The sequence below is a fragment of the Balaenoptera borealis genome (genome assembly GCF_965194805.1).
Source record: "Balaenoptera borealis genome assembly, chromosome: 1".
Lineage (NCBI taxonomy): Eukaryota > Metazoa > Chordata > Mammalia > Artiodactyla > Balaenopteridae > Balaenoptera > Balaenoptera borealis.
In genome coordinates, this window is record NC_138860.1 from 82,035,345 (window position 1) to 82,053,538 (window position 18,194).

The following is an 18,194-nucleotide window of genomic DNA, read 5'->3' on the forward strand; positions in this document are numbered from 1 at the left end:
GTGGGCTCAGTAGTTGTGGCTCGCAGGCTCTAGAGCGCAGGCTCAGTAGTTGTGGCACACAGGCTTAGTTGCTCCGCAACATGTGGGATCTTCCCAGACCAGGGCTCGAACCCGTGTCCCCTGCATTGGCAGGCAGATTCTTAACCACTGCGCCACCAGGGAGGTCCCTCATGCTCCCTTTATAAGCTCTGTTGAAATTGCCTGTCTCCCATGAGAATAAACGCTGAGAGCAGGCTCTGTTTGGTTTACTGTTGCATCTCTGGCAGTACCTGGCACGTTTTAGACATTTAAATACATGTTGAATGAATGAATGAATGGACTTCTCTCCATCAGCTTCTCATAGACTCAGACTCCCCCTCTTTTCTTTCCCTGTTGTACTACTTCCTTACAACCCCACCCCATTCTGTCCTTCATCTGCCAGGCTCCATTGGCCCTGAAGCAGTGATCGTCAGACACATGAGGACTGATTCACAAGTCACATTTACATTGACCACGCCAGCAGAGGGAAATGCTTGGGTCAGCTGGACAACGACCATGGGAAGATAAACTGGAACCAGAGCATGGAGCTGAAGCAAGGGTAATTGGTGGTGTTGCTGAGCCAGTATGGCATCTGGTTCCACTGTGGGACAGGCTTGCCCTGGAGGGGCAGACCTTGGTACCTCCTGCTCAGGGTTCCCTCTGCCTGGGCAGGGTTGGAGGGGCACTGACAAGCCCAGCTCCTCCCTCTTCTAGGCTCTGCAGAGCTGTATGAGCTGCTCCCCCGCAGGCTCATCCTGTCTCTGGGTGTGTTAATACAGTGAGCAGGCTTCCTTCAAACAGGGCTTCCTTCTAAGCTGTCTTCTGGGTCAGTGAGGCAAACCTCTCTTTAAATGGTCCGCCCCTTTAGTGAGGGGTGACTCTCAGAGGTGACTGTATTCCTGAGTTCTGGGGGTACTTCTCTGTTTTCAGGGGCCCAGCACTGGCTTCCTCAAGTGTCATCTTCCGGAACCCTCATCGGGCAGCAGTGTCCGGCATCTCTGGCTTCCAATCTCAGTCCCCAAGAAATCTGGCCGCTCCCTTCCTGGGTGGTCTCCGCTCCTGTCAGACACTCCTGCTCCTTCCCCCTTTCCTGCCTCACCCTCTGCAGCAGCCTGGCCTTTAGACCAGCCTGTTCTACCCTAAAAATAGTGCCTCACATTTGTGCAGTCCTGTACAGATCAGGAAAGCTTTCCACACATATTCATGTATTTGATGTTCCCTTTGGCTGTGGAAGGAAGGAGGAGCAGATGTTATATAAAGAGTTTCATGGGCCCTGGGAGGGAAGCACTTCCCTGGGGAGTACTTGAGCAAGTGACCTTGGAGGGTAGGGTGGATTGGTGGGTGAATTTGCAGGTTGAATGGTTTCTGGTGATGACAAGGCCCAGGGTGTGTCCATGGGAGCTGGTGTCTGAGGAGGAGAGGAAGAAAAAGCCTTTGCACATCTGAGGTCAAGGCTTTGAGCTGTCAGGGTGTTGGATGGGCTGACCACTCGGATAGTGAAATCACTGAGAATGACGATGGGAACCGGGTGGAAACGAAGACAAGGCGCCAGTGGCTGAGTCTCAGTACATGAGAACGACCACCAGGATTGGTGGTTGTCAACACTGAAGAGGGGAAAAGCGTAGCTCAGCCGGGTGGTATGAGTCTTAGAGAAGCCAGAGTTTTCCAAGAAGCAGAGGAGGAATGGTCTGGAAGCTGAAATGGGGCGGGAGGGAGACGACAGACACCAAGTTTATGTATGCTGAGGTCTGAGGGCTGGGGGAGAATAAAAGGCCTCCCCTGGGAGGGTAATAGGGTACAGTGAGGTTCAGTTGAGGCAGGGAGCAGGAGAGAGCTACTGAGAAGAGGCTGGGGTATGGGGGATGTTTTCTGATCACTGGGAATTCCAGGGGGCTTTATTCTAGGAGGGGTGTGGGGAAGGGGTGGGGTGTAGTTTGGTCAAGTGAGGGAAGAGACTGGGAGTTCTGACTTCTTAGTGATGACTCAGGAAAGCAGGAGTGTGAGTGCAGTTAACCCTTTTTAGTCTCTGCTGGCAGAGGTGGGATTGGTGCTTTCAGTGGAGTCCCATATAAATGCTTGTTGAAGGTGAGCTGGGAAATCTGATCCTGTATTGGAGTATAAACTTTGAAATCACACAATGCTCAGAATAAGTAACTCCATATTTGGATGACACTTGAGAATATACAAAGCATTTTTATTGTACTTTATCATTTTTTTCCTCATTTCCTTCTTATTGTAACCCTGTGAGGTGGCTACATTCCTGCGAAGTGTCAGAGCCAGGATTACAACTCCATGCTGCCTTCTAAGTGCATGGATATGTACAGTGCTTTCAGAGTTGCTTACAAGAAAAAAGACCTTCCCGAAGTCCATTCTTTGTGCACCTGACCATTGACCATTCTACTTTCCTTAGCTTCTCCTGTGCCATCTTTTCAATATTCAGAGAATTAATGGTTTTTCCCAAAGAAAACCTCACTTATCTTGATATGATAGCTTGTAAAATGGAGGCAGTAATGGGTTGCAGGCTCTGTTTTGACAAGCTCAGAGAGATACAGGGCAGCGAGTCACAGCTAAAGATGACTCCACTTACTTAACTGGGACTAGCTGTCAGCTGCTGTGGGCAGCAGTGGGAATTCAGGGAAGGGGCAGATCACCACCACTTATTTTTGCCCCTTGAACTCCTGGCTGAGAGCTAGACTCCAGATAAAACTAGGTAATCTCAAAAAACAAACAACCAACCAAAAACCAAAAACCAAAAAATAAAAAAACCAACTAGGTAATCTCGTCCAGGGGTGGCTTCAAAGCCCCTTTTAAACTTATTCTACTGATGTCATTCCAAGCTCTCTCGCTTCAGAAAACCTTTGGAGAGGAGGCTGCGGCTAGAAAAGCGATGTGAATCTTCTCGCTGGGCTTAAAGGGTCGAACTGTAGTGGCCTCTCCAATTATAAAACCCGTTTAACAATAAAATAACGCGTTTTTTATTGAACCTCAACAATAAAATAAAGCGTCTAAGCTCCTCCCCAGCATGACGTCACCAGACACACCCCTCGGGTCCTCGCCTCATTTCATATCCAGACAGACCTATTTTCACTGTGGGGCATATACGGATTTGCTTTATCACATATATTTAAAATGCACAGATAAACAGGCAGTTTTGAAAACTTTCTCAACATGAACACGTTTATTCTTTTTTTTTCATGTTTGTAGGGTTGTGTGGAAGGCAATGTGAGGTTCACTTAGGAAATTTTAAGACGTCAACCCCCCCCGCCCCGGAGGAAAATAGTTGCGTCCTATTCCCGCCCCCCCCACGTGTCACGCGTGTCGGCTAAGAAGGCGGGGCCGTGACGTCAGAGTCTGGGCGGGTTGGACGGTTCCAAATGAGTCTGGTAGGGGAGCTTCTTTAGGCTAGAAGGCTGCCCTAGGAATTTACCTTCTTTCTCTCCATAATCCATTTGTGCAGGCTTTAATTTAAAGTCACGGAAGCACGTGTGCAGGCTGACAGTCCTCTCCACGGCCATGAAGAAGACGGGGGCGGAACCCCTCCTTGTTGCTACTCCACCGAGTGGCCGCGTCCATTCTGGGCCCGGTGGCCTGATTTAAGGGGTAGGGAAAAGTGTCAGTTTTCGGGATCTCAAAGGGTGGCGGTCCCATGGCCCCGCTGGGAGGCGCCCCGCGGCTGGTGCTGCTGTTCAGCGGGAAGAGGAAATCCGGGAAGGACTTCGTGACCGAGGCGCTGCAGAGCAGGTGTCCGTGGGGCGGGGAAGGAGGAGGACCGGGGAGACCGCGAATCACGTGACACGAGGGGTATGTTGGGGTGTGATGGAGTGAGCTTTGGAGTTGAGGCCCTCGGGTTGCAGGGCAGAAGGAGCACTGGGCGGCGAGAAGTGAAGGACTGTCACCGTCACGTAAAACAGCAGTCTGCACACGCCCACCTCAAAGAACCAGGCGGCCACCTCTCCGAAGGCTGTAAGCTGTAGGTCTCTCCAAGAAGCATTAGTAACAGTTACTACCAAGACACTTTTTATACATCATTCTTAATCCTCCAGACAGTGTTGCGAGGTGATAGTTACAGAAAAGTAAACAGTCACGGATAAAGGATTTGCCTCAGACCACACCTCAGTTGTGTCAGACTTCAAAGACGAATCCTTGCCCAGCGCACCAGCTAATCGCTGCGGTTTACTGAGTTTTTATTGTGTCACATAGTGTTGTTAGGTACTGCGTGGTATTATTAATCAGTGTCTCCATTTCACAGATGAAGCAACTGAGACTCTGAAAAGTTAAAAACAAACAAACAAAAACCCAAACCCAAACTTGCCAGAAACACAAAGTAATCAGTAGATCCAGAACTCAAATTCAGCTTTAGCCTAGCTCCAAGGAATGGGTTCTTTTTGCTTTACCTCACTGCTTCTCCTAATACCTTTTGCTCAGGTTTTCTCCCAAAGCAAGGTGTTCTGTGTGGGAGCATTTTTGTTGAGCTAGGAGAGCACAGAAGCCTGAGAACGTGGAGTGGGGCTCCTCTCCTCTTGAAGGCCAGTGTGGTGAGGGTAACAGGAGGCTGCTTTGGGGCACCATGGGGGTTCTAAGAGGTTGCGGAAAAGCCCAGGGCAGAATTTGCCGCCCTAATCTTTCACCACTAAGTATCCGCCACCTTTTCCTAAGTAACGTTTCTTCTTACCACCCAACACATAAATCAATTCGTGATCAGAAGCACAGGCTCTGGAATTAGACTGCTGGGATTCAAATCCTGACTCAACCACTTATTCGAGTGTGATCTTGTACAAGTTTCTTTTCTTTTTTTAAAAATAAATTTATTTATTTATTTATTTTTGGCTGTGTTGGGTCTTCGTTGCTGTGCATGGGCTTTCTCTAGTTGTGGTGAGCGGGGGTTACTCTTCGTTGTGGTGCACGGGCTTCTCATTGTGGTGGCTTATTTTGTTGCGGAGCACAGGCTCTAGGTGCACGGGCTTCAGTAGTTGTGGCACACGGGCTTCAGTAGTTGTGGCTTAAGGGCTCTAGAGCGCAGGCTCAGTAGTTGTGGTGCAGGGGCTTAGTTGCTCCACAGCATGTGATGAGATCTTCCCAAACCAGGGCTCGAACCCTTGTCCCCTGCATTGGCAGGCGGATTCTTAACCACTGCGCCACCAGGGAAGCCTGTACAAGTTTCTCATGAGAAAGTTTTGTCATCTGTGAGATGGCGATAATAGTAGGGTGAATGTAAGGATTAAATGAGCTAACGCACATGAAGGGCTTGGAACAATTCTTGGCATTTAGTAAAGGCATAGGAACTGAATGTTGGCTTTTATATTTATTTTACCGATATTGGCTTTGTTACTTGCAACGGTGCTTTGGATGAGTCAGTTTTCCTCACTCAACCTCAGTTTCCTCATCTGAAACATGGAAATAAGAACATCTATCTCACCATGTCAGTGTTTAAGTGAATCTGTAAGCATCTCAAGGTCAGGGCAGAAATCATGTATCTTATTCACATTCGTATCACCTGGATCCAAATATAGAACCCAACAAATGGTTGGTTGAGTAAATTGAACAACTGAATGAATGAGTTATTTATGTGTGGTGACCAAGTCAGTTGAGACTGAGATACCCCTAGCTGTGAGAGAACTAGTTCTAGGGGCCCAGCAGTAACTGAATCCAGCCAGAATATTGCCAGGATGTTCACACTGTAATTATGCTTTTATTTGTTTTCCCTGTTAGTTTCAGGGCTCTTTCACATTCGAGTTTCATAATAATCCTGTGGGAGACAGAAAAGAAACTGTTATCCCCATTTTACAGATGAGGAAATCAGGGAAGTTGAGACCTGGGAAAGTTATATAGATGCCAGTAGCAGAAATGGGGCTTCACTCTTCTGGGGCCTGGAAGCTTTAGGTTAACGGGGTTCGGATCTCCCTGTCTCACAGACTTGGAGCTGACGTGTGTGCTGTCCTCCGGCTCTCTGGTCCACTCAAGGAGCAGTATGCCCAGGTAGGTGGTGGTTCTGTGGCATCTGGTGGGTTGGAAGAAGCCAGCTCCTGAGCTTTGGTTGCTGTGCTGTTGCTTGAGTCACTAGCAGCGTCTCTCTGACCCCTTTTGGCAGGGTGGCAGACGGCTCTCCGCTTTCTATAGGTGGACCTTTTGGGGGCATTTTCTGTTTAAGTTTCTTCCCATTGGCCTTACTCACTTCAGGCCACCTCCCTAGAGCGTGTTCAGGAAAGTGTGTCCAGAAAAGGCTGTAGACGCGAGTTGGCAGCTATGATGCCGTGTTATTGGTAAGGGTCTGTCCCCTTATTCAAAAAATATGACACACATCACCCCCCTCCCCCCATTAAAGCTGGCCTGCAACAACCCTTGGAATTCTCCCCTTAGAAATTTAATCACATGAAAAACGCAAGATGTAGAACAGTGTATAGAGAATGCTGCATTTGTATAAAAATGGGGAAAATTGTAAATATATTTGCTCATATACTTAGCCATTCAACAAATATTTATGGGGTGCATTCAGCACCGTTCTAGACGCTTGGGATGTGTAAAAGCCTGGGCAGGATACATAAGAGACTGGACCATTGGCTGCTTCCAGGGAAGGGAGCTACATGGCTGGGGAACAGAGGAGGGAGAGAGATTTTTCACTGTAAATGATGTTTATCTTTTGAATTTTGAACCATGTAGATTAAAAAAAAATAGGACTGCAAAAAATAAATAGGAACTCTCAGGATCTTAGACTTCAGAAAGGGAGCCTGAAGGGTGGGATTAGCTCCCTATACAATGCAGAGTCTGCTCTTCGCTTACATTTCTGTCCTTGACCTCTAGGTGCACCCTTCCAGGGAACTGTGCTCATGGCCCCTTGGTCAGTTGGCCTGAGACTGAACTTCTGGGTCCACACAAAATGAATTTGGCCCCTCCTTCGATATGACAGCCCCATCTCCATGGGAAGCATTCTCCTGTACCATCGGGTCTTCTCCTACCACCTAAACAGACCCATTCGTAGGATGGCAGCCTGGGGGATCCTGGGGATAACAGATTCAGTGGTTTTCAATTTTTTTTTTTTTTTTTTTTTTAGTGGGAACCTTTCCCAAATGAAATTGGATGCAGAAATTCCTTGTATCCAGTAGATAGACTGGGAGCGACTCTGAGTGGAGTGGAGGCACTCAGCCTTCCCCAGTGGGGCTTGGGCACCTCCAAACCCCAGGGCTCAGAGGAGCAGTTTGAAAACCACTGATCTACTTCCAAACTTCCCAAATTAGGCCCCACTCCAGGCCAGTGAGCCAGGCTGGAGGGTGGGGTAGGGTGAGTGGGCAGGAGTTTGCATTTCTAAAACCCCAATAGGAGACGGATAGGCCAGCCTGCGCCTGCTGTTTTTAAGTCCAGCACCACTTCATCCATTACTCCCATTTGAAAACAAATTCAAAATGAAATGTTAATGCATTGATGTTTTAAGTTGCATTGGGGAATGTAATTGACAAGCAGACCATAATGCTCCTGGTGGCTAATCTTCCCCTGTGGTAAAGAGTACATGGCAGGGCTTCCCTGTTGGCGCAGTGGTTGAGAATCCGCCTGCCAATGCAGGGGACATGGGTTTGAGCCCTGGTCTGGGAAGATCCCACATTGCCGCGGAGCAACTAAGCCCGTGCGCCACAACCACTGAGCCTGCGCTCTAGAGCCCGCGAGCCACAACTACTGAAGCCCACGTGCCTAGATCCCTTGCTCTGCAACAAGAGAAGCCACCGCAGTGAGAAGCCCGTGCACCGCAACGAAGAGAAGCCCCCGCTTGCCACAACTAGAGAAAGCAGCCAAAAAAAAAAAAAAAAGTACATGGCAAACTAGTTTATAGTTTATAAATGGGAGATGGCTGCTGGCCCCACTTTGGAATAGGGTGCAGGTAGGGTTAGGGTTAGGGTTGACTTGCTGGGTCACGGCCCCTTCAGTTTGTACATGAAGAAACTGAGTCTTTTGGGAGAGGGTCTTGCTGCAGTGAATGCCAGGGGAGCTGAAACCTGAACTGAGTGATGTTTTTCAGACCCCCTCCCATCCTGGGGCCCTCTGGATGGACCCTCCTGCTTGTCAGTGTCCCTGGAGAAGGGAAGGCTGGGTCTGGAAGGGGTTCCCTAGGGTAGTCAGAATAGCCCCTCCTGCTCCAGGGGTCCAGGAGTGCCCAGAGCCAAATGTAGTGATGCTGATGCAGCAAAGGTGGCAGGAATTTGGGGATGAGGAAGGGGGTGAGGGGAAGGGGAGAGAGACAGGGAAGCCAAGTCTCCTGGGCTTTGGGATGGGGACAAAAGATGCCAGAGGGGCTGTGGAAGGACACAGAATGTGATGTATTCAGATTTCCCACTTTAGTTGAAGACTAAGCCTGTGCCCAAGGGAGGTAAACTAATTTCAGGTTTAGTTTAAGCCAGAAATAACTGGGAAGGTAAAACTGTTGCAAAAGAGAAAACCACATCACACATTTAAAGACAAACTGAAACAATCTCTGGATTATCCCAAGGCGTTTCTTCCATCTGCCAGTGTTTGGGAGTTCTTAGTTTCTAGAGCCCTTTCCCCTGCAGGCCTCTGACCTGGCAGCAACCTCACGACCTTGCGGCAGCCCTCAGGGAGGGCAGGTGAGGGGAGGGGTGGCCCTCCCTCTGTTTTAGGGAAGACCTAAGCGAGGTTGAGAGGGTGGTGGCATAAACAGAATGTGCTTTCGGCAGGAGCACGGCTTAGATTTCCAGAGACTCCTGGATGCCAGCACCTACAAGGAGCCCTTTCGGAGGGACATGATCCACTGGGGAGAGGAGAAGCGCCAGGCCGACCCAGGCTTCTTCTGCAGGAAGATCGTGGAGGGCGTCTCCCAGCCCGTCTGGGTAAGTGGGCTCTATGGCAGCATTAGGAAAATCTGTTTCCCCAGCCCTCTGCCTCTCCCCAGACATATCTCACATGTGTCCATTTCTCTCTCCCCACGGCCACCCCCCTGGTCCAAGCCCCCACTGTCTCTCACCCAGACAGTCGTAGTAGCCCTCACACTGGTCCCTGCTTCGGCTCTTGTTCCTTGTGATCCATTCATCACACAGCAGCCGGAGTGACCTTTTAAAAACATCAACCAAGTCATGTTTAGAACCCTTTGTCCCACTGTTTTGATGGACAAAATGAAAATCTGTAATGTGAACTTCTGGGCCTTGAATGATTGGCTCCTGCTGCCCTTTTAGCCTCCTTACTCCTTAAGCTGCAGCAACATTGGCCTTCTCTCTGTTCCTCAAATAAATCAAACCCCTTCTGGAATCAAGGCCTCTGCCCGTGTCCTTCTACCTGCCTGGACTGCCCTTTCTTTCCCTCTTCACCTGGTTAGCTCCAGCTCAGCTTCCATGGCACCTCTACAGGGAAGACTTCCCTGATGCCCAGGTCTTAACTGGCACTCCTGGTCAGGTGCTCCCATAGCACCTTACCCTTTTCCTTCCTCATTCATTCTGGCAGCCAGTAGTATCTTCCTGTAGCAGGACTGGTTCCAGGTGATTTGGGGATACATCATGTGAAAATCTGATGAAGTCCCTGCTCTCAGGGTACTTACATTATAGCTGGGGGCAGAGGGAGTTAGGCCCTAAAAAAATATAGAATACGTCAGGTGGAGATAAATACTAAGGGACAAAATAAAGCAGGCCAGGACTCTGAGGAGGGCTGGGTTGCTGCTTTATTAAGGGTATCAGGCAAGGTCTCACTGATGTGATGACATTTGAGCGGGACCTGAAGGAAGTAAGGGAGTGACCCAAATGGGTTTTTGTGGGTGAAGCGTGAGTGGCAGGAGGTGAGGTCAGATCATGCAGATTCTCTGGAAAAGCCTGGGGTTTCTCTGAGTGAGATGGGGACTCACTGGAGGGTTTGGAGCAGAGGAGAGGCATGGTCTGCTCTAAGGTTTAGAAAGCTCTCCCTGGCTGCTTGCGAATGGAAGCAGAGAGGCCAGGCAGAGGATCTTTCCATAAGACAGCAAAATGGCCGTGGCTTGGCTCGGGGTGGTGGTGGAGTGGAGAGAAGGGGCGGATTCTGCACAGATTTTGAGGATAGAACCAATAGGATTTCCTGATATGATGGCTCTGGGGTGGAAGGACAGGAGACAAATCCAAGGGTTTTGTTCTGAGTAGCTAGACAGATGGAGTTGTGATATTCTGAGACAGGGACGGTGTGGAGGAACAGGTCTGGGGAGAAAATCAGGAGTTCAGTTGCAGAGTGGTAAGGTCGAGATGCTTGTTGATATGCGCTGTGATTACATGGTAATTAGTGAAGCTGCACCTTAGAGTCTGTCTCTCCCACCAGACAGTGAGCTTCCTGAGGGCAAGCGCCAGGTCTGTTGTGCTCACCACTCTATCCCCAGTGCCTAGCACAGTGCCCGGCACACAGTAGGTGTTTGACATAGTACTTGTTTACGAGCTGGGTGAATGAACATGTCCGCAGCATGGACAAAAACAGCTGACCTCTTTATTCACTTATTCATTCGTTCGTTGACCATGTGCTCCTGAGTGCTCCTTATGTGTCAGACGGTGCTAAGGGCCAGGGATAGAGCAGTGAATGGAGACACAGTCCTTCCCCTCATGGAGCTGACTCTGCAGAGTGCAGATCAGGCAATAAACACACAAACAGATAGATAGTGATGGTTTCATGAATACTTAGTGCTCAGAGAAAAACAAAAAGCATATCAGAATTGAAAGGGACAGGAAGGGAGCCAGGATGGTAGGGACAGCCTCTCCGAGGAGGTGATATCTGAGCAGAAACCTCCATGAAGCAAGGGAGCCTCCCTCATGATTATCTCGGCAGAGGGAGTAGGATGTGCAAAGGCCCTGAGGAGGAGACCTGGTTGGTATGTTTAAGAAACAGCAAGGTTGTCAGTTGGCTGCAACAGAATGAGTGAAGGGAAAATGATGGGAAATAGGTGCCAGATCTTATAGGTCCTTGTAAGTTGGGGTGAGAGCTTTGGATTGTATTAGAATTATGGGAAACCTTTGAGAGATTTAGGGCAAGGGACTGACAAGAATCACATTTACGTTTTAAAAGGTGCTGGGGGCAGGCACCGATTAGGGTATCTTTGTTTCTGGCCCCAGTTTGCTCATCTGTAAAGTGAGTGCATTAGACTGGCTGATCTGACTTCAAAGCTTGAGGCCTCTTCTTCAGCTCAGCGATGACTGACATGACCGTAGAATACAATGTGGGCAGATCGGGCTGCAGGCTGCAGCAGTCAGGAAGGGCTGCCTGGAGGGAGGAGGGGATGTCCGTCCCAGCTGGCTGGGTAATAGTAGGGAATGGGGCTACACTTTTCTGGGTTTTGTAGTCCATGCTCCTGCTTATTTGGACTGGGGCTGGGTCTTCCCCTCTTTCTCCCTTACCCCCAGTACCTTGTCCTGCTGTTCCCTGCACCATGTCCTGTTGGTCACTTGTTTGTGTCCTTGCCCTGCAGCTGGTGAGTGACACACGGAGGGTGTCTGACATCCAGTGGTTTCGGGAGGCCTATGGGGCTGTGACGCAGACGGTCCGCGTGGTGGCCACAGAGCAGAGCCGACAGCAGCGGGGCTGGGTGTTCACACCAGGTGAGCTGCTCACAACCTCTGCCCCAAGGCTCGGCACGCATGCCAGCCGCCCCACCTGTAGACCAGGCCACCCACTCCTGGGCTCTCCGTCTGGTCTTCCGCTGTCTCCCTGGCAGGCTGTGGGGAGTGAGCAGGGGATTATAAAAAGGAGTCTGAGGCCTGGGGCTCAGGAGCACCTCCAGATTAAAAAGTGGATTTGGGTAGAGGATGGTATCCTTGGGGATGAAGGTTGCCCCGTGACCTTGGCCTGGTATCCTTACCTGGGCTGCCTTCTCCAGGCCAGTGGGCTTCTGGAGGTCTGGCTGGGACCCATTCCCCTGGTCCTTCACCTTTGCTTTCCAGCCTGGTGGGGGGACTGACAGTGGGTCAGAGGTTGGACCTGACAAACTTCACTCCTGTTTGATTAACAGAGTAGGGGGAGGGGGGAAAGGAAGCTCTACTAGGCAGCCTTAGTGGTGCCAGCCCAGGACCTACTCTGTGGCAATTCAGAGGCATAGCTCATATGTCTTCCCTGCCCTAGGTCATTGTGACTCAGGGAAGTTCAGATCAGTGGGTATGACCCTTCCTAATGGCTGCTCACCTCCTGGGCACTCACTCTTAGCCAGGCCCAGGCTAAGCCCTTTAAACATTATCTCACTTTATAGTAGCAGCAAACCCACCAGGTAGATGCTCTTATTACCATTCTCATTGTCAGCTGAGAATGGCACACACTGCCTTCCAAGAGAACTGAATCAGAGATATAGGGATAGAAATGGACACGACCAGCTTCACATAAAATGAAAACGAAATGGCCATTTGGGCTGTCTGTGGTTTGAGATGGCAGTGACAAGTGAAGACTTAAGTCGGCGGGACCCTCTGGGGGGCTCAGGTGGCTGTGGACTGCTGAACCTGCTATCCTGGTGTTTCATGGGGTGGGGAAGTGCCCTCTGGGGTAAGTGGAGCTTGGTTCTGGAGGGACCGAGGGGAGTGCAAGAGAGGGTGGCTCCGTGTGGGGTCAGCAGGCCACAATGCCCGATGCCTGGTGTTTGTCAGGAGGGATGGGGCCTGACCTCGCCATACCTCCTCTGCAGGGGTGGATGATGCTGAGTCAGAATGTGGCCTGGACAACATCGGGGCCTTCGATTGGGTCATTGAGAACCACGGAGATGAGCAGCGCCTGGAGGAGCAGCTGGAGCGCCTGATAGAATTTGTCCGCTCCAGACTTTAGCTGGCAGGTTCTAGGAGCGAGCGGGGGCTGCCAGGGTGAGGGTGGGCTCCCTGTGCCGGACACGTGGTCACTGATGCTGGTCGAGGTTGGGGCAGCAGACAGAGGGCCTGGGTCAAGGTTTCTGGGGGCTGGTAGATGTCAGACAAGTTAAGAAACCGCCAGGGACCTCATTTCTTCGTGGAAAGGACAGCCCTCCCTCTTTATAAGGAGACTTAAAGGGCAGAGGGGGGTGAGTTGGCTGTGCTTGAAGCAGAAGCATCACCATCTCCATGGGTGCCAGACCTGTCAGCCTGTGGTGGCCTTGCTTCCCCGACTGGATGCTCTCAGCCCCTTGTTCTCGGCAAGAGCCTGGGGCTCCCCAGTGTGGATACTAATAAACCTTCTTGGAGCACCTGCTCAGAGCTGGACATCTCTCATTTCCCAGATGACAACCCAGCCTGTGTGGCTCCGTAGGGCCCGGGTTGTCCTGGTGGCTGTGGGTTTCTGCTCTGCCTCCCAGCTGGGTGGGAACATATCCTGCAGAGGCTGACCTTGATCCGGGCCAAGTGGGTAAAAGGCTTGTGTGTGTCTGAGGCAGGATTGGAGTCTGAGGGTCTTGTCTTCTGGGATGGCCCCAAGAGAGGCTCAGTGTTCCACAGAAAGTGCCACCAGCAAGTACCCAGAGGGACTGGGGTATCATAGAGGGGCAGAGGCACCAGAGCTTGATGGCACCTGGTAACCATTGTTTGGCCCTGGGCAAGTCACCATAAACCTCAGCTTTCCCATAGAAGGCCTTGGACTTGACCCCTTTTATTTATATAGCCTTATACAATTTCTAAATTTCTTCCAGATTCTTCACAGCCACCCTGTGAAATATTCGAGGAGGGCATTTTCATATGCATTTAGCAGATGCCAAGGACTCAGAGAAGTGAACAACTTGCCCAGGGTGGAGGGTTAGTATGTGCTTGTGCTCCGGCCAGGACACAGGTTGCCTGACTCCTGACCAGGCCCCTCGGCCACGTGCCTTTGGGGTACGGTGCAAAGCCCTGTGGCTCCTGGCCATCCTCAGGCCTAGCCTGAGCCCGCCAACTCTCTGGCCCTGGCTTTGTTCTCCTCCTACAAATCCTGTGGGTTCTCACTGATAAGGGGACAACCAAAGAAATTCCATCAGTTTCACCGTGACCCAAACTGAACTCTACATATTCCTGCCCACATCTCCTCCCTAGATCACCTCCTTCCTGGTGCTAGTTCCCTGGCTTTTCAGTTAACCAGGCCTGAAAGCTTGACAGTCATCGTGGACTCCTCCATGTCCCCTGACCCCCGGCTAATCAGCCCCCAGGTTCTGTTAACCTGCCCTCCCTGTGTCTGTTACTGTAGGGAAGTCTGTGTGCCCAATGTGTAGTGAGGCCAAACAATACTAAAACGTCAGAGTTTGGAGCAGAGAAAGGTTTATTGCAGGGCCGTGCAAGGAGACAGGTGGCTCATGCCTTAAAAACCCTGAACTCCCCTCAAGCTCTCAGCAAAGCCCTTTTATAGGAAAGGTGAGGGAGGGCTGTGGTTAGTTGTTGCAAACTTCTTTGGTGTCAGATCCTTTGTTCTTGAGGTCAGGTCACGGTCAGGTCATGATGTTCCCGTAAACCTCCACCAAAACAAATGTTATTCTCTGTTCTAACCAGAAAGGGCAAGGTCCCAAAGGCTCAACTTTTACTCTCTGAAGTCCAGGTCCTGGCTAAGAGGAGGGGGTCCCTGCGGGGGTCAGTTACCCTGCCGGGAGCGTTGGTGCAGCACCCCATCTGGGTCCTCCCGCCAGTGCCCAGGCCCGGCTGAAGAGGCAGATCTCAGCTGGCAGCGCCCTCAGGACCAGGTCCCCAGACCCTGCCCAGCCGTCATCACTGAGGGAGCCAGGCACCCAAGGACCCAACTGGCCCTCAGGATCCTCAGGCCGCCCAAACAGCAGGGCCAGGTCACGCAGACTGCGAGCCATGTAGACTGCTGCTGCCATTAGGGTCGCAGAGGCGGGGATCGGGGAGAGGTTCACTGCCGCCTCAAGGCCTGGGCCCAGCCAGTGGCGGCCATGGAGAGGGCGTGAGCTCTGCAGGACACAGCCTTCAGCCTGTCGCTGGGCGCCCAGCTCACCCGCAGGCCCCGAGGCCAGAAGGCCTGGAGGGCCCCGGGGAGAAGGCTGTGACTCTCTTACCGCACTCTCTGCCACGAGGAACACCGCCAGGCTGACTGTTGGCGGGGCGGGGCTTCTAACCGCGGGGCGCAGGGTCTCGCGCTAACAGCCGCGAGCTAAGGGCTGCGTGCCCGCCCCGCCCCTATTACGTGTCTTCTCTCTGGGATTCTCACTGGAAGGTAAACTCCCTGATGGTTGGGCCGTGTCTGTCGTGTAGTTGTAGCCCTGTCTCCCAGAGTTGTGGGCCCACAGTGGGCACTCAGAAAATGGATGTGATTGGATGCACGGTGAGGCAGGACTGTAGGAGTCACGCTGGAATCAGGTGGTGATCATGCAGAACATGTTTCCTCACCTTCACCTGGAGGCTCTGACCCAGCCTCTGGGGCCTGGTACCTCTGCTCCCCGCTGGCATTGAGCCAGGACTGGCTTGGAGGCCACTGGGGTCCTTTCCAACGCAGAGACTCCGCCTCCTCGGGGCTCTTCTCAGAGTTGACAGCCGAGGCTCTTGGTGAGGTCATTTCCCCCTCCGTGTGGTACCAGACCGAGAGATCACGGATCTGCTTTTTTTTTTTTTTCTTCCTAGCTTTATTGAGCTATAATTGACATATAATATTGTATAAGTTTAAGGTGTACAACATGATATTTTGATACATGTATATATTATGAAATGATTACCACAAAATAAGGTTAGTTAACACCTCCGTCACTTCATATAACTGCCATTTTTTTTGGTGGTGGTGAGAACATTTAGCAACCTCCAGGTATATAATACAGTATTGCTAAGTACAGTGACTATGTGGTACATTGGATCCCCAGAACTTATTCATCTCATAACTGGAAGTTTGTAACCTCTAGCCAACATCTCTGCATTTCTCCAGCTCCTAGCCCCTGGCAACCACCATTTTACTTTTGTTTCTATGAGTTCAGCTTTTTTAGATTCCATATATAAGTGAGATCATGCAGTATTTGTCTTTCTTTGTCTGAATTATTGCACTTAGCATAATGCCCTCAAGGTTCATCCATGTTGTTGCCAAAGTCAGGGTTTCCCTCTTTTTTTTTTCTGGTTGAATAATATTCCATTCTGTATATATATATCACACTTTCTTGATCCATTTGTCCACTGATGAACAATTAGGTTGTTTCCATATCTTGGCTATTGTGAATAATGCTACAATGAACATGGGGGTGCAGATATGTCTTTGAGATAGTTATTTCTTTTCCTTCAGATATATGTATATGTATATCTATATCTATATCTATATCTCCTTCCTTAAATATCAAGGAGGCAGGGATGAAGCAGATAAGGGGAGGTAGCTCTCATATGCCCTTGGTAGGGGTGCTGAGCTGGTTCCTGGCTATAGCTATTTGGAAGAGTCACAGGATGTGACTTGGGAAGCCAGCGGGTCCACTCCCCACCCCTTGACAAGTTGGCACTGATGCCTCTTAACATGGGAGGCCCCAGTGGCTAACCAGTCACTTCTGCTGGACTTGAAGTTTTTCTACACTTAAAAAAAACCCCAAACTGATATTTCTCTAAATATCAAAATCAGTAATAACCCTGACTTTTGATACCCTATGTTTTGATGAGAGCTTTAGCTGCTTTTTTTTCAAGACATTTTGTCTGTGGTTATGATCTTGGAGTATAGCTCTTATTTTTTAATATTATGTATATGTTCTTATATTTTTTATAAGTTTTTTTAAAAAAAATTATTTATTTATTTATGGCTGCGTCGGGTCTTCGTCGCTGCACACGGGCTTTCTCTAGTTGCTGTGAGCAGGGGCTACTCCTCGTTGCGGTGGCTTCTCTTGTGGAGCACGGGCTCTAGGCCCACGGGCTTTAGTAATTGTGGCTCACGGGCTTAGTTGCTCCATGGCATGTAGGATCTTCCCAGACCAGGGCTCTAACCCGTGTCCCCTGCATTGGCAGGTGGGTTCTTAACCACTGCGCCACCAGGGAGGTCCCTATATGTTCTTTTTTTTTTTTTTTAAAGTGGGATGAATATCAGGAGTCCCACTTTTTTTTTTTTTTAATAATTTATTTATGGCTGTGTTGGGTCTTCGTTTCTGTGCGAGGGCTTTCTCTAGTTGTGGCAAGCGGAGGCAGTCTTCATCGCGGTGCGCGGGCCTCTCACTATCGCGGCCTCTCTTGTTGCGGAGCACAGGCTCCAGACGCGCAGGCTCAGTAATTGTGGCTCACGGGCCCAGCTGCTCTGCGGCATGTGGGATCTTCCCAGACCAGGGCTCGAACCCGTGTCCCCTGCATTAGCAGGCAGATTCTCAACCACTGCACCACCAGGGAAGCCCCCCTATATGTTCTTTTAATAATTATTTGTATCACTAACATTCTCTTAAAAATTTTATTATTCCACTTCTAAACTGCTGAATTGAGGCATAGTTGGCATGTAATAACTGCACATATTTAAAGTGTACAATTTGATAGGTTTTGACATTTGTATTGATATATATCCATGAAACCAGTATCACAATCACAATGAACATATCCATCACCCTCAAAAGGTTCACCATGTCTCCTCTTCTTGCCTCTCCCAAACCCTGTCCCCAGGCAGCCACTGATTTGCCTTCTGTCTCTATAGATTAGTTTGCATTTTCAATAATTTTGTATAAATGAGTCATACAGTATACATTTTTTTTTTGGGTCTGATTTCTTTCACTTAGCATAATTATTTGAGATCCATCTACATTATTGCAGGTTCATGTCAATAGTTCATTTCTTTTTATTGCTGGTGTGTGGTATGAATATACCACCATTGTCTGTCCATTCACCTGTTGAACATTTGGGTTGTTTCCAGTGTTTGGATATGACAAATAAAGCAGCTATGAACATTTATGTACAAGTTTTTGTGTGGACATGTATTTTCATTTCTCTTGGGTAAATACCTTCTTAACTTATTAAGGAACTGCCAAACTGTTTTCCAAAGTGGTTGTACTACATGCCCACCAGTACTGAATGAGAGTTCCAGTTGCTTCATATACTCACCAATACTTGGTATGGTCAGTCTTTTTAATTTTACCTATTCTAGTAGGCATATAGTGGTACCTCATTAGCATTTTATTTGCATTTCTCTAATGATTAATTTGTTACAAATCCTATGTTCAGTTTTGATAAAATCTCTCAACAAACTAGGAATAGAATGGAAGATCCTCTACCTGAAAAAGAACATCTACAAAAGCCCTATAGCTAACAGCACACTTCACAGTGAAATACTAAATGCTTTCACTCTAAGACTGGGAATGAGGCAGGGTTGTCCACTCTTAT

General features: G+C 49.6%; 1 protein-coding gene across 8 annotated transcripts in view; it reads left to right on the forward strand.

Moving 5' to 3' along the window:
- The first annotated feature begins 2,297 nt into the window (after positions 1-2,297).
- The window catches only part of PMVK (phosphomevalonate kinase), a 34,080-nt gene continuing 18,183 nt past the window's right edge, over positions 2,298-18,194 (forward strand). For 3 of the 8 annotated variants that reach the window (XM_082364528.1, XM_082364529.1, XM_082364527.1), the window contains exons 1-4: positions 2,298-3,759; positions 5,931-5,994; positions 8,697-8,849; positions 11,426-11,555. In XM_082364528.1, coding sequence (XP_082220654.1) covers positions 3,665-3,759; positions 5,931-5,994; positions 8,697-8,849; positions 11,426-11,555 — 442 coding nt within the window. In that variant the 5' untranslated portion in view covers positions 2,298-3,664. Of the gene's footprint in view, positions 3,820-5,930; positions 5,995-8,696; positions 8,850-11,425; positions 11,556-12,625; positions 13,156-18,194 lie in introns of those variants that run through there. The other 5 variants (XM_082364526.1, XM_082364530.1, XM_082364531.1 and 2 more) reach the window with 5 other exon arrangements.